This window comes from Micromys minutus (genome assembly GCF_963924665.1).
Source record: "Micromys minutus genome assembly, chromosome: 9".
NCBI classification, from domain to species: domain Eukaryota; kingdom Metazoa; phylum Chordata; class Mammalia; order Rodentia; family Muridae; genus Micromys; species Micromys minutus.
Genome location: NC_137978.1, coordinates 25,890,351 through 25,904,215, shown reverse-complemented (window position 1 = coordinate 25,904,215; position 13,865 = coordinate 25,890,351). Strand labels below are relative to the sequence as shown.

At 40.1% G+C, this 13,865-nt stretch overlaps 1 protein-coding gene across 2 annotated transcripts in view; it reads right to left on the bottom strand.

The window, feature by feature from the left end:
• USP24 (ubiquitin specific peptidase 24) overlaps positions 1 to 13,865 on the bottom strand; it is a 125,560-nt gene that overhangs the window by 37,538 nt on the left and 74,157 nt on the right. For both annotated transcript variants that reach the window (XM_080922047.1, XM_080922048.1), the window contains exons 34-42: positions 13,552 to 13,780; positions 12,858 to 13,017; positions 11,240 to 11,395; positions 9,069 to 9,139; positions 8,285 to 8,445; positions 7,072 to 7,133; positions 5,234 to 5,425; positions 4,225 to 4,342; positions 2,286 to 2,430 (exon numbers count right to left, since the gene is read on the bottom strand). In XM_080922047.1, the coding sequence (XP_080778173.1) occupies positions 2,286 to 2,430; positions 4,225 to 4,342; positions 5,234 to 5,425; positions 7,072 to 7,133; positions 8,285 to 8,445; positions 9,069 to 9,139; positions 11,240 to 11,395; positions 12,858 to 13,017; positions 13,552 to 13,780 (1,294 nt within the window). The remainder of the gene's footprint in view (positions 1 to 2,285; positions 2,431 to 4,224; positions 4,343 to 5,233; positions 5,426 to 7,071; positions 7,134 to 8,284; positions 8,446 to 9,068; positions 9,140 to 11,239; positions 11,396 to 12,857; positions 13,018 to 13,551; positions 13,781 to 13,865) is intronic.

Sequence of the window (13,865 nt, the reverse complement as noted above, 5' to 3'; positions counted from 1 at the left end):
CAAATAAGACATCTTGGCTAATGTTGAACACAGCACCTCTGTAGATAGAAGGACAGTATAATTCTATGTGGAGATGTGAGTACACCAGGGGCTTGGCTCTCTTTCCGTAACCACACACAAAGTATATCATGTCAGTAGTTTGTCAGAAAATGCAGACTATTTTCTAGGAGCTAATAAGTACTGACATTTGTTTGTAATAAAAAGCACAGATTATTTTAAGTGATGAAAAATTTTTTTCTTTTGATTTTTTTGAGGCAAGGGTTTTTTTCTCTGTGTATCCCTGGCTATCCTGGAACTCCCTCTGTAAACCAGGCTGGCCTCGAACAAAACATTTTTTAAATCCTAAAGTTTAGCACTTAGAACACACCTCCAGCTTACACTGTATCTCATAGTGCTGAAACAATGTGCTGACGGCTGTCTCTTCCACATGCTCTGGCCTCCCGACAGCTGTAGCAGTGCTTTCATTTCTCAACTTCACACATCTAGAACTTTTCTTAATACATGATAAACTCTATGAATCTCATTGAATTTATCTGGCTTTGTAACTCAAGTGCCTGGCATTCTGCCAGCATAAATTTACTCAAAAAAAACAAAAAACAAGAATATAAAAAAATCTAATGACAAAAATGGTACAAATTTTACTTTTTATTGAGAGTAACTTTTTAATTTGAAAATGGCTCATTGGGCTGAAGAGAGATGGCTCAGCAGTTAAGAATGCTGACGGCTTTTCCAGAGGTCCTGAGTTCAAATCCCAGCAACCAAATAGTGGCTCACAACCATTGGTAATGAGATCTTATGCCCTCTTCTGGTGTGTCAAAAGATACCTACAGTGTATTCATAATAAATAAATCTTAAAAAGAAAGAAAGGAAGAAAGAAAGAAAGAAAGAAAAAGAAAGAAAATGGCTCATCTCAGTAACAAAAGATGAAATAAGTTTGTGGGAATTAAGCCATGTTTAATTGGATACTCCCCCCCAGCCCCCGACTTTCTGTGTATCTTTAAAATTTTTACTGTGGAATGGTTTTCTTGCCAAATATCTTTGTCAGACAAAATTATTAGCCTCATGGGAGATGAAGTAAGCCAGATTTTGGGTGAATTTATGTGGACTTTGGTGAGTTTGTAGTTCTACTTTATATTCATAAAGATAGTTTTCTTCAAATCTATCTTCTTTTCTAGTGTAAAAACTTATCTTTGGAGTAAAGAGTTGAGTGTCCAAGGGTTGTAACAGACAGGAGGTCAGAGGGAGCTGGCCTGGCCTGGCCTCTGCCCCCCCACAACTGACAGACTCCAACAGAAATGTATTTAAATCTCCAGTAGACAGAGCTGGGCAGGGCAAGAAAGGGGAGGGGTACCTGGAGAATACAAAGTCACTTCCCTTTTTTGAAACAAAACAAATTAGAAAAGAAAACCTACGATTTTTTGCTTAGTAAAAATAAAAATATTCTAATGTCCCTAGTCACAGGAACCAGTTCCATGTTGAACAGTAGGAACTTAAAAAATTTGAAAACATTTGGGGAAAGGGAAAATTGGCTTTCTGTTTAATTGGTACATGTTCCAGTGGGAGCAGGGGGTGGTCTGTTTTTGTTGGGGATGTGTTATACTTTATGTACATGTCTATGGCCCTGAGTCTTTAAGGAGTTCATACGTGGGTTAGAAAAGATGACTGGTAAAATCTTGATTATTTCTTTTTGTTAATTTATCTCAATTAAAAAAAAAGAAAATGGCTCATCTTTAACTGAAAGGATATTTCATAATAATACAGTGATTAAGTATAATATAATAAAAATATAGTTGATTGTAAGATGGAAATATGCTATGTTAAAAAAATACTGACTTGGTTGTGGTTAGAATAATGCAACCTGAGTCACAAACTTATGTACTGTGGGGCTAGAAAAACTCCACAGCAAGAACCTTGCTGCAAAGCCTGGTCCCACATGGTGGTGGGAGGTGAGAGGACCTTCCTGCAGCTGCTCCTGGTCCCCATCCTGCTCCTTGTCATGTCATGTCACAAAAGGTGAATATAAGTTATACATTGCGGAGGCCATTCTAAAGACAGGTAAATTAGGGCGATGACTTAGGGTAAAGTGCCTCCTATGCAACTGTGAAGTCTGCAGTTCGGGTCCCCAGAGCAAGCTGGTTACCTAGTCTAATCAGCTCTGGGTTCAAGTGATGCTTTGCATCAGCCAAACAAGTGGAGCATGACAGAGGAGGACTCCAGGATCTCCAGCCTCTAGCTCACTTACACAAACACACCCAAGAAAGAATATTAGTAGGTATAAAACTTACATCAAACTCCTTGGTGAGAGCAGGGTCTGGCTGATGATGCATTGAAAGTAGCTCTTTTGTAATAATCTGAAGATTTGAAGGTGAGCTGTCAGCTAACATCACAAGAACTTCATAGGCTGCCAATCGGCTATTTACTGTACTACACCTAAGAACGACAGCACAAGTCATCTTCAAAAATCAACATTGGAAAACAAAATATAAACATTACAATCTCTTAAACACAGGTAAGTTAGGCCTACACCAGAAATCTAGTAATCTATGTGCCCTAAATACAGGAGGCAGGAAGAGCTTTTAGAATTATTATCTTAACCTGATAATAATCAGTAAAATCCTCTCAAGAAAAAGGAAGCTATGAAAGTAAAAGTAGATTCCCACAAACATTTCAAATATGCTGATGGTCAATAATTCTCCAATGACACTAATAACTTTCTATTGTGTTACAGTTGTCAAATTAGTTTATCAAAGTGACACATGGGAAAGCAGATCTCCTTTACTGCTTACCTTTCAACCCAGGCAGCAATTCTGAACGCTAATTAACCTGGCACTACTGAAGTGATCGAAGGTTAGAATAGATGCACAAAAAAGAGGACATCCAACTTCTGCGTGAACCACTTATAGAAGTGTGGATTGTGCAACTCCTGTGTTAGCACTGTACCTGCCGCTGAGGACAAGGCCAAAGAGGTGACACTGTCCTTTAATTCTTGTCTAAATGCATGGATTGAACAGGCTGGACAAGAAATGAACAGGGAGGCACTATACACAGAGGCAAAAGCAGTTTTGTTATTGCGACAAAGTATACGTTCACTTTCAGAAAACTGTCGTGTACTTTAAATCTCTTTTGCTTCAAGGTTTTGTTGGAAAAGGGGAGGATAAACACATCTGCTTTTCCATCCAGGACTTATACATGAGCTTATCATTTAAATAAAAATAAGGGAAAGGAGTCACCAATGAATTTTTTTCATTAAAACTGCTAGAGATATATTGTTTTGTATTTACTGAAAAGTCAAAAACACTAATGTACTTCTGGTGCTTTAATTAGAATCCCAGAAACCTAGTGCTTCAAGACAAGACCAGACAGGAATGAGATGGGAGCCAGACTGGAAGACAGTTTAAGAGCTCTAAAAGTGCCCTCTCCCCGCCTTCCACTACATTCTGCTAATAAGTGATTTCTCTAGCTGGAAAAGTATTTACACAGGATGCTTCATGAGATGCCATGTAGGTCTTACTATGCCTTGCCTCTATCAGCCATCTCTGAAATTGTAACTCTGTTCTTTAGAAAATTAAGCTTGAATCCAAGTAAGGTAAGTGGCAGCTTACAGCTGCCTTTTCTAGGGACAATAGTCTAAATCTCACTTGAGCAGGGTCAACAATACTTGCAGATATTTCACATTTATATCTCCAAAGAATAGTTTAAAACCTTCCTTCCAAAATTACAACTTTAATAAATTACTAGCAACTGTAGCTATGAGAACATAGTGTGACCCAGCAATGACAGGATTCTAGACCTTTCTCCTAAAGAAATCCTGAAGCCTATACTTGGAACCTGTTTACATTGGAGTAATCCATTATTTCCCCTTCAGTGATGGGGATTGGACTCCGGACATCCCACATGGTTAAACTAATGCTTTGTCACAGGGCTAAAGTCCCAATCTCTACATGGAATTCATACCACCTTTGTTTCACCTTGTTACTGACCAGCTCAGCACACAGTTACTTCCTTTCCCACCTTGATGAGAACTGTACCAGGACACTTTCTGTTTCACTATGTGCCAGGCACACTTTAAACAAAGCTCATTTGCATGCATTGGTTTGAGTGGCAGAAAACAGGACAAACTCACAGGATGGAAGACAAATTTCAAGTTAAGAAAATCTTTTTTGAGTTACAGTTGTGAATTAAGAGATTTTACCAAAACTGAACACAACGTGCAATTTTCCATACTTTGGATGAAAGTCCTGCTGACTGATGGCGGCACTGCCGGCTGGAGAATGACTATTTAGAATAATTCTAGAAGCTCGGAAAAGGAAGTCATCTAACAATGGTTTAATCAGTGATGAACCTGGAACAGAGCAGAGTAGCACGTGAAGAGGACACAGATTTTAACTGGAAGATTCCTATCAGAGCAGCACAGGCACTCGAGGCCACCCAACAGCAACCTGCCTGGTTTAACTTAAAGAGTACTTTTTGAGAGCTCAGTCAGTATATTGCACAGATCTGTGGCATTCTGGGACCAGGAAACAAGGTAAGGAGTAGTCAGGTGACAGTGCCTTCCTTAGGAGTCAAGCTTTCACCTTGGAAGCACAAGAGTCACACCACTACAAGGCAGAACGGTCTGAGGGAATAATTCGTATCTGGGCATTAGGAAGACCGCCACACAGGGACTAAAGAAACTTCTAAGCCTATCTTTGTCAGTAAAATGATACTCCTTCCTTCCTGGTTAAGAATCCCTCTTTTCAGAGTATCCTCAATAGCCATGAAGATTCTATACTGTTGGTATAGTTGATGTTACAACTGTGGTAGCTACATTTTGTTTGTTTTCTAATTTATACCATTTGGATACATATGCCCAAGTTGTAACTGTACTACAGGGGAACCTTACATTTCCCCAACACAGAGGAGGTAATGGCTGGGGACTACTTATAAGAATGAAGATTTATTATAAAATATAACAAACAACAAAAGAGACAAACCTCTGAATTATAATTTTTACTTGATAGTAACTTATGTGATAACTATTTTCAACAATGTAAAATTCTCCATGTGATTTAAGGATACAGGTAAAAGACGCCCTATGTTTTACTAATCATTACAATTACAGACAATCTTCTACTCCTGAAGGTCAAATTTTCATGGAACATCTCGCAATTATCATATTGTCATAATTATACACAACACTATGGTAGTAACTGAGAACTGAGGGACTTTCCCAATAAAATGAAGCAATAATTACCCAGCATTTCCTTTTCTGCCCCACAGAGTGACAGCAGGGTCTTAATGAGCCGCAAATGTCCTGCCAATAGGATGTTGTCTGCTTCACTGGTTTCACACTCTGCTGTTCGATTAGGTTCAAAGTTATCCAGCCATGTAATCTCATCTTCAAGCATCGTAGTTGGGCTGATTCTTAACTGTTCCATTTCTGAAGCTGAGAAGGAGGATAAAGGTGAGGAGGGAGAAATCTATTACAAAGAAAGGCTTCTGTTCATGGAATCAAAGTCCTGGACTAAATATAACAGTCTAAAGTCCTCATCCCACAAACGTTCTGGCTGCAGACCTGCTAAGGCCATCTCTTCCATCAACTAAACATTTGACTGCCTCCTCCAGGTGGGCCACCATGCTACACACTAAGTTTGAGACAATGGGGAAGAACATTGCTCTAACAAAGCACCTGGTTTGGTGAACAAGACTTTCCAAGAGAAGGAGGAATGGAGAGTAATGAGAAGAACTGAGGCTCTCCACAGTGCTTCCTCAACCAGAGGCAGATTTATAAGAGAAAGATCAGGCACCATGAGCTTTCGTCTCCAAACCATGAACCCAACACAACAGAATAATTCCTCTTACCCTACCAAACAGGGACCGACAGTCAAATTCTACACTGGAAGCTATAACTCTAGGCAGTTATATGGACACAGTCCCATTCTCTCTGCTTTATATTTAAGTCAAGACATATAGTCTATGTTACTCCAGTCACCAAGAAGCTCACTGCATTGCACAGAGGTAGAGTTCTCATCTAAAAGCCAGGATCACCTGCCTGCAGAGCTGCTGCTTAGGTGTACACCAGACACTACAGCTTTATGCTCATTTGCAAGAAGAAAGGTTTTTGCATGAAAGTTCTTTTAGAATGAGATGCTGGGAAAAGTTTGTTTCTTTTGAGAAGCCATTCTATTCTTTTTCTAGAGTACAGAGAACAGTCACATGCTGTTTCCTTTAGACCTCCAGCCTCCAGGAACTATATCTATGAATCCCTCATGGGGCTGTCCAACTTGTACATTTCACAGTGGATGTTTATTTTCACTTGGCTTTGATGTTCTACTCCAATTAATATTTCTGTTGATTCTGAATTCTATTTCCTGTAATCTGAAGTGAATTTGAGGGTAAAGAGTAGGAAATATGTTGAACACTTGGTCTGAACAACAAAAATTTACATGTAAAATTTGTACTATTTATAATATATTTGCATTATTTGAAAGTACAGATGAGTAAAATCCCCACATTCTAAAAGGCAACTGCTGTCCCTGCTATTTCACTCACTGACTGACCTCTGTCACGGTCAGTATGTCCCAACAGATTCCAGCTGCCATTCAATAACCCCTCAAGTGCCAGCATGGGGCTGCAGGTGCTCAGTGATACACACTGGCTGCTTTTCCAGAGGACGCTTGTCAGGTTGCTTAGAACTGGCAGTAACTCCATTCTTAGGGTATTTTATACCTTCTGGCTTCTGTAGGCATCTAGGCACATGTGCATACATTCATACAACACATAAAGTAAAAATAAACCTTAAAAATTAAAACGTGATAGAATAAATTATGCTAGAGAGTCAGATCCTTCATGGTAATTCGTTCTTAGTTCAATTACAAATGAGACTTAAAGATTCTGAAGTTAACAAGTCTTCTCTGTACCTGGCTGGTGATGTGACAGAAGCAGGCTCAATGGCACATGAACTTTTATGCCATTTCCAAGAAAACCAAACCCAATGTCAAAATGAATGTTCTCTTACTTTCTGACAGGTACATCAGGTATAGTCTGTGATTTTCATTTCCCCACCCCAAATCAAAGTGAGACTTTACTTACTTGTCAGATCATCTAGTAACTGGCACCGCAAATCAAAATACTCCATACACTGAGACAGCAGTCTAAAAACCAGATAGATTTCAGTTACTAAAATAGGGTCAATTTTAAAAGATAAACCATTTTCCTTTAAAAAATAAGCTCTCAACGCAGCTGAGCAAGGTAATTTTCCTAACATACAATTACATACATTAAACACCAATTTTAGCATGAAGGAAATTAATAATTTTAGTAAACTATGGTCTACGAACAATGGTGAAGAGAGAATAAAACTTACAATTGTATTGTATCGTGTTTTAAAATAACAAACACAATACAATTTGCATTTGTTCACTCAAATGTGAACTTATATCTACCAATTAGCTGTCAAATGCAGGGAATTACTGGATTATTCCCGTGAGCAGGAGCACAGGTCCTAGAATCCGACTGTGTTCCAGAGTCTAAGATCAAAAGCTCTTCCCTAAAAGCAGCATGACTACTTCCATCACCTCTACTCAGTAGAACACCCAAACTTCTAGTTAGAGCAAATAGGCAGGAAAGACGGCATCCAAACTGGGACAGTAGAAATGGACTTTCCTGTTCACTAATCTGACAAACATATTAATTATGGAGAACACTAAAGATTTCACTCAAACCCTGTTAATCCTTGTTAATTTAACAAAGTTACAGAATATAAACATCAACAAAGGTTGTATTTTCCCACCAAAAGTGTACAATCTGAAAAGTGAGTTAAGAAGACAATTCTATTGCAATAGCACCAAGAATAATAGCACACGTGAGATTCACCTTAATCAAGAGCCAAGTCTTATACAGTAATGCAGTACACACTGCTGGAAGAAATTAAGCACAATGAGATGCCTCATGCTTATGAATTAGAAAACAAAGTTTTAAGATGCTCAAACTACCAGAGTCATCTACAGACTCCATAGAATACCTGAGCTTAGACAGTGGTGTGCAAGAGGACAGAAGTGTGATGTGGACCAAGGGACAGGCTCAAATAGCCCTGGGGTGCCACCAATTAGGAAGAGTAGTGTGGGCGTGGGAACTGCTGGAGAGGGAACCTGGTGGGTTTTAACTCTCCTGTATTAGGAAAAACATGCAGAACCTGCATGTGAGGGAAGAAAAGAGAAGCTCTCTTGTCTCAGAAATCCTGAGACAGGACTTTACCGGAGTAGCACAGAGACCCACAGCCCCACTCTGTGTCTTCATTACGTACCTCTGATTGACTCCTCTCATGATACTGGTCGGGGACCAGAGAGGCAGCTGAGCTGTGAGAATGACGCCTAAGAGGAACTGATTTGGCTTCTGTACTTCTGGATGGGTAGAAGTGTCCGTTTGACTGAGAGTGTACAGCTGATCGCAGGCGACCCGACGGATCTGAAATGTTACCAGTGCAGACTACTTAAAAAGTAATACCCTGAAAGCCCACACCATTTACTTGTTCAAGTGACTGAAATATGTTAAAAAGATGTGAATTCTAACTTTGTGTGTTAAGAGATTCTGCAGACTAAATGGACTAATTAAAAAATAAATGTGGTTTGGAAACTTATTTCCCAAATTACTCTACTACTTGAGCTAACAGCTAACATAATTCAATGAAAATAAACCCTATTTTCAATTATTTAAAAATTTTATTTTCATGGTCACATATGAAAGAATTAAAACCTAACGAAAGTTCATGGTTTGAAGGTGATCTCTCCAGACTCCGACCAACATGCTGAAGCCTAACGTCTGCTGCTTTTGCAGTTAATAGATGCTTAACACTGGAGGCTGCCCTTTGATTGTTATCAACAAAATCCAAATACCCGTCAATTTTAACACTAGTGCTGAAGCTTTTGTTGGAAAGTGAAGAGAGAAAGAGAAGGCAGACAGTATTGTCCGAATGGCCACTTTTCCTTCAAGGTGGCGGTCTGTAGCCTTTCATTCCTTCTGTACTCCTTGCGATACTGCAGGCCTTTATGAAAGCCCATAACAAGACCAAAAGTAATAGAAATCCTCACCTCAGCACTTAGTGATCCGAGCAGAACATCGATGATAAAATCAGCAACACATGGCAAACTATAGAAAGATGCTGTGGAAGGAGAACAGGAGAATGAAAGCTAGAAGGAAATGATTTGGATGCACTTACAATGACAGTATTCCTAAGTGATTTCTTGGGACTAGAACTTTCCCCTTTCTACATAGAGGCAAACCCCAGGACTGTCTACAATGGTCTCTGTGACTGTCCACTAGTCCCTGGGAACTGAACGTGCCTCATGGCACATCTCAGCACCACTACCCCGTGTGTACCAGTTACAAAATAAGGAAGTCTTCTCTCTATAAACTACAGTGCTACTAACTATAAAATATACCTTAAACTAAGTTCACACATGATAAGAGATAAAAACTTGGAGACGTTGTACTTTTTCAACTTGAAAATGTCTCAAATGATTTCAGAAAAATTAAATTCTGAATACGGTAGAGGTTTGAAAAGCTATTTCATAATGATTTATACTTCTCATATAAAATCTTCAAATTAATTTGTTCTCAGAAAATTTCTGCAGTTATTACTTTAATTATAAGTTGGAACTATAAATGTCTATTTTCTATGTTTATCTTGATGATTTTCACTTCTGAGCTATACAACTAAGTTTTTGGATGCTATAGAGAACACACCATGACCATCAAGTCTTTAACTATGGTAGTCTGAAATAAGTAATTACAGCTAAGACTGGACAATTAGTACAGTTCCCAGAACTGAAGTTACTTTGCTTCTGAGTATTTCCTGAGAGCTTCCTGCACATTACAGGAAGTATAATGGGGGCTGGAGATTCAGCAGGAAATGCAATGAACAAGTCTCTGGCTTAGTGGAGCTCACAGTGTATTTGGAGGAGAGGGGTTCATGGCAATACCATCAAAAATGAGTACATTTTATTGGCAGTTATAAAAACAAATGATGTTGGAAAGTAAGGGAAGGGTTTGGGTTGTGTGAGGGCATGGGGAAGGCTTAGGCTTTTGGGAAGATGATCAGGGAATGCCTAACCAGGATGTTATGTATACAAAGACTTGCAGGTAAGGAGAGAGCATTAATAGAAAGAGGGAACAGCCAGTGTAAAGGACCCGAGGCAGGAATGTATCTTATGTATTGAGGAAATAGCAAAGAGGCCAGCAAATGAGGGATAAACTAGAAGATGGGAGAAACAGAATCACCGGTATACTGGTTGGATTGTGTTGTGTTTGGGGACTTAGTAAAGAGTTGGTTTTTACTGTGGATAAGCAGAGACACCTTGGAGTTCTGAAGGAGCATGCATGAGGAATAAACTATAAGGGCAGGAGTGGGGAGAGAAATTAGGCAGCACTGACTGGTACAATCCAATTAAGAGATGGCAGCAGTGTGAAAGTACTAACCACACACGAAAGGGGTACAAACAGGTGGAATACAGAATCTGAAGGTTATGCTCACATAACAGAAGCAGAGACAGTAAAAGGTATAGTTACTCCAAGGTTCTTGGGCAAAGTATGCAGGAAGCTGGAACTGCTCTGCTCATACAGAGGTAGAACTTCTGAGTGATATGGGCAAGATCAAAGTCATTCTGGACAGGCTGGGTTTGAGATATCTCCAGTAGAGTGAGGAGAGTGGTCTAGACTACAGACTAAAACTAACATGTAGGGTAACAGTGTCTAGGTGGACTTAAGGCTGTGAAACTGGATGGAGTTACCAAGAAAAAGAGAAGACAAAACAGAGATATTGAGGAACTAAGGCCTAGCATCTCCAGCATCTCCATCCACTAGAAGTTAACAAAGATTAGAGGCAGACCTAGATTTCATAATTTTACAATGGTGTCATTACCAGGAATATATAATTCTGACCTAATTCATTTATTATGAACTAGTAACCTGGGTGCTTCAATTTCTTACTTACAATTATCTCCAACAGAGCAGACATGGTATCCTATAACACCTGATGTAGAATTGTATGTGTGGACACAAAATGTGTATGTATACGAAAGGCTCCGCAAACACTCAAAGACTCCTACAGAATTACCCACGTTAGCACTGTCTTCACCTGGTCTACATCCTTACTCTATCCCTTTTCTCATCAAAAGGGAATTTCTATAAAGCAGTGCCAATTTTTAACAGAAACCTGTTTTTTCTCTGAAAGAAATCAATTTGCTCATAAGCTGCCTCCTACCCAGTTGCTGACTCCGAAGCTGCAGGCACGTAACAAGAAGAGACAAAGCCTCTCCAGCAATCAGAGCATCTTTGGTGGACACAGACTGCTGCCGGACACAGATCCCCGCATGTAGGGCTGCTGGTTCTCCTTCACTACTTGAGCTGCAATTGCTGCCTGAAAGCAGGGAACACAAATTTAGTACAGTTCCTAGGAGTGTGCAGTATTTTAATGCAAGACCACAGCCCCTGTGCAACAGTAAATACTGCAAGAAAGCACGGCTGGGAACAGGAGATGTAATTTCCCTATTTGATGCATACCAGCTGCTTTGTCCTAAACACATCTGCAGGGATTCAAAATGTTTTGACATGACAGAAGTCCTTTCAGGGGGAGAACGCCTTGTATCTTAGAAGATGGCCTCCATAGACTACATGGACACAAGATTCCTAAAATATAACTTACTTAACAGTTCTGCATACTGTCATAATTTAAAAAATATTCTTAAGCTGGGTGTGGTGGCACACACCTTCAATGCCAGCAATGGAGAAGCAGGGTAGAGATCTCTTTGAGTGTGAGGTCACCGTAGTCTATAGAGCAAGCACCTGGCCAGCCAAAGCTACCATGAGAGCCTATCTCAAACCAAGCCAAACTAGAAAAACCTTATACTATTGACCAATTTATAAACAGAGAGAGCAGGAAGAACGAACAAAGATAACAAATAAAGCTACATGAAAAGGCCCAAGAGAAAATAAGTGGTCAAGGCCTAGAAGGGTAGCTCAGTTGGTAAAATGCTTAGCATGCTAACTCTAAGAACCTGACCTCAGTACCCAGAGCCCATGTGTGCAGCCGGGCATAGTAGCACACCTGCAAATCCAGCACTTGGGAGGTGGAGACAGGTACATTGCTAGGGCTTGCTGAGTCAGCCCAGCATAATGGGTGATTTCTATGTCAACGAGAGACCCTGTCTCAAAACAGACCCTCTCACCCCAAACCAAAAGAGAACAAAAATATCTGAAGAACAATATCTTATCTCTAGCTCACACATAAGCTATGGATGGCACTCCTTCCCCCGCCTCCCGCTACACACACGCACACCCCACACTCTGGAGTGGGGGCAAGAAGCTGTGCCAAACCAAGAAAAGAACTGTTTACCATGCTAGACATCTGGGAAATTTATGTTTCTGCCACAAATTATAGATGTTGTAACACTTTTATATGCAGCAAACCTAAAGATGGCAGGACTCAACATCTGCACTTATTCCATGCGTTAATAAATTCCCTTTCTCTTAAAAAAGGTGTCAAGACTCATTAATTTTTTTAATCATGTTCAAAATAAGAGGAAAAGCTTCTTTTTATAATCTAACGAGTCTGCACATGGATTATTCTTACAGCTAATTCTTACCCAATGTTCTATTACTGTCTTTGTTTTTCCTGGAGATTTTTCTACAAAGGTACCGTATATCACTTCTACCCCCATCCACTCCTCCCCCACTCCCTCTCAAATTTATGGCCTTGTCATACATACATGTGTATGCATATGTATACAGGCGCACACACACACTAATGAGGACCAAAAAGCCATAGGGAAACATACTGTTCTGTGTTTACTTAAGAGCACTGTCCCATTTTAAATCAGTACCTGAACTGCTGAGTCTGTTTCTGATTCCAGCAGGAAACAGAGAATTACTTTCTTTAATCGGCTGGCTACTTCCGACGAGGTCGAGCCGTCCTGCAGCTGCGGCCCATGAGAGTCTCATGAAACAAGCCACAGTGGCAGTGAAATCACTTGCTTCCATAGTCTGAGGAGGCATGGGAAGGGTACTATGAGAACGACACGCTTGGGTACAAACAACCCTCTCCTCCCTCAAAGGTCATGCAGGACCGCCCTTCTCACACTGTGTCCTCACACATGCTCAGTAAGAGCTGTATCCTATAGTCTCTAGTTTTACCCAACCATCCCTCAATTTGTCCTATACAGTACACTTCAGCTTCTATCAACATCCAGTCACACAGCATGTGAACTCTGGTTTTGTTCTTTTTACTTGAACAAGTCTCCTCTCCAACTCTCGAATTCTGTTTACCATTTAGTCTTTAAGACCCCGTGGGTTAAACATTCATGGCAGTACAGGTGAATGGAATCATCCCCTTACTGCTGAGAACACGAAGGCTTTGTTTCTGTACTTTTTACACTTGCTACTTTCACCTTGATCACATTTCTGTATTTGTACACTAAGTTGCTTTAAAGCAGTGTTCACACTGGAGCAGTTCCATATTCACACTTCTTCTCTCAAGCAGGAGTTACTTGGTACTTCTTGAGTTTACCAACTACTTACTTGTATTGCAACTCGAGCAGCAGGAATGATTTCTTCAACCCTGATGGAAGACCTGTCTGATACTGACAACTGTCTGTAAGATGACTTTTCTGGGGTCCCACATAATGACATCTGTCTGCTTGTCTGGCGGCTGACATTTCGGAATGGACGGGAAGAAAGGGCTTCTATGCCGTCTTTGGTGAGGTCTTCATCTAATGACGTTGGCATTGTCTGTCCAACAAGTAAAAACCTTGAAACAGAGAAGGCAACGTACAACTGAAGTTACTTCATACTCTTTTAAAATAATAAAATTTAGAAGAAAAGTGAAATATGGC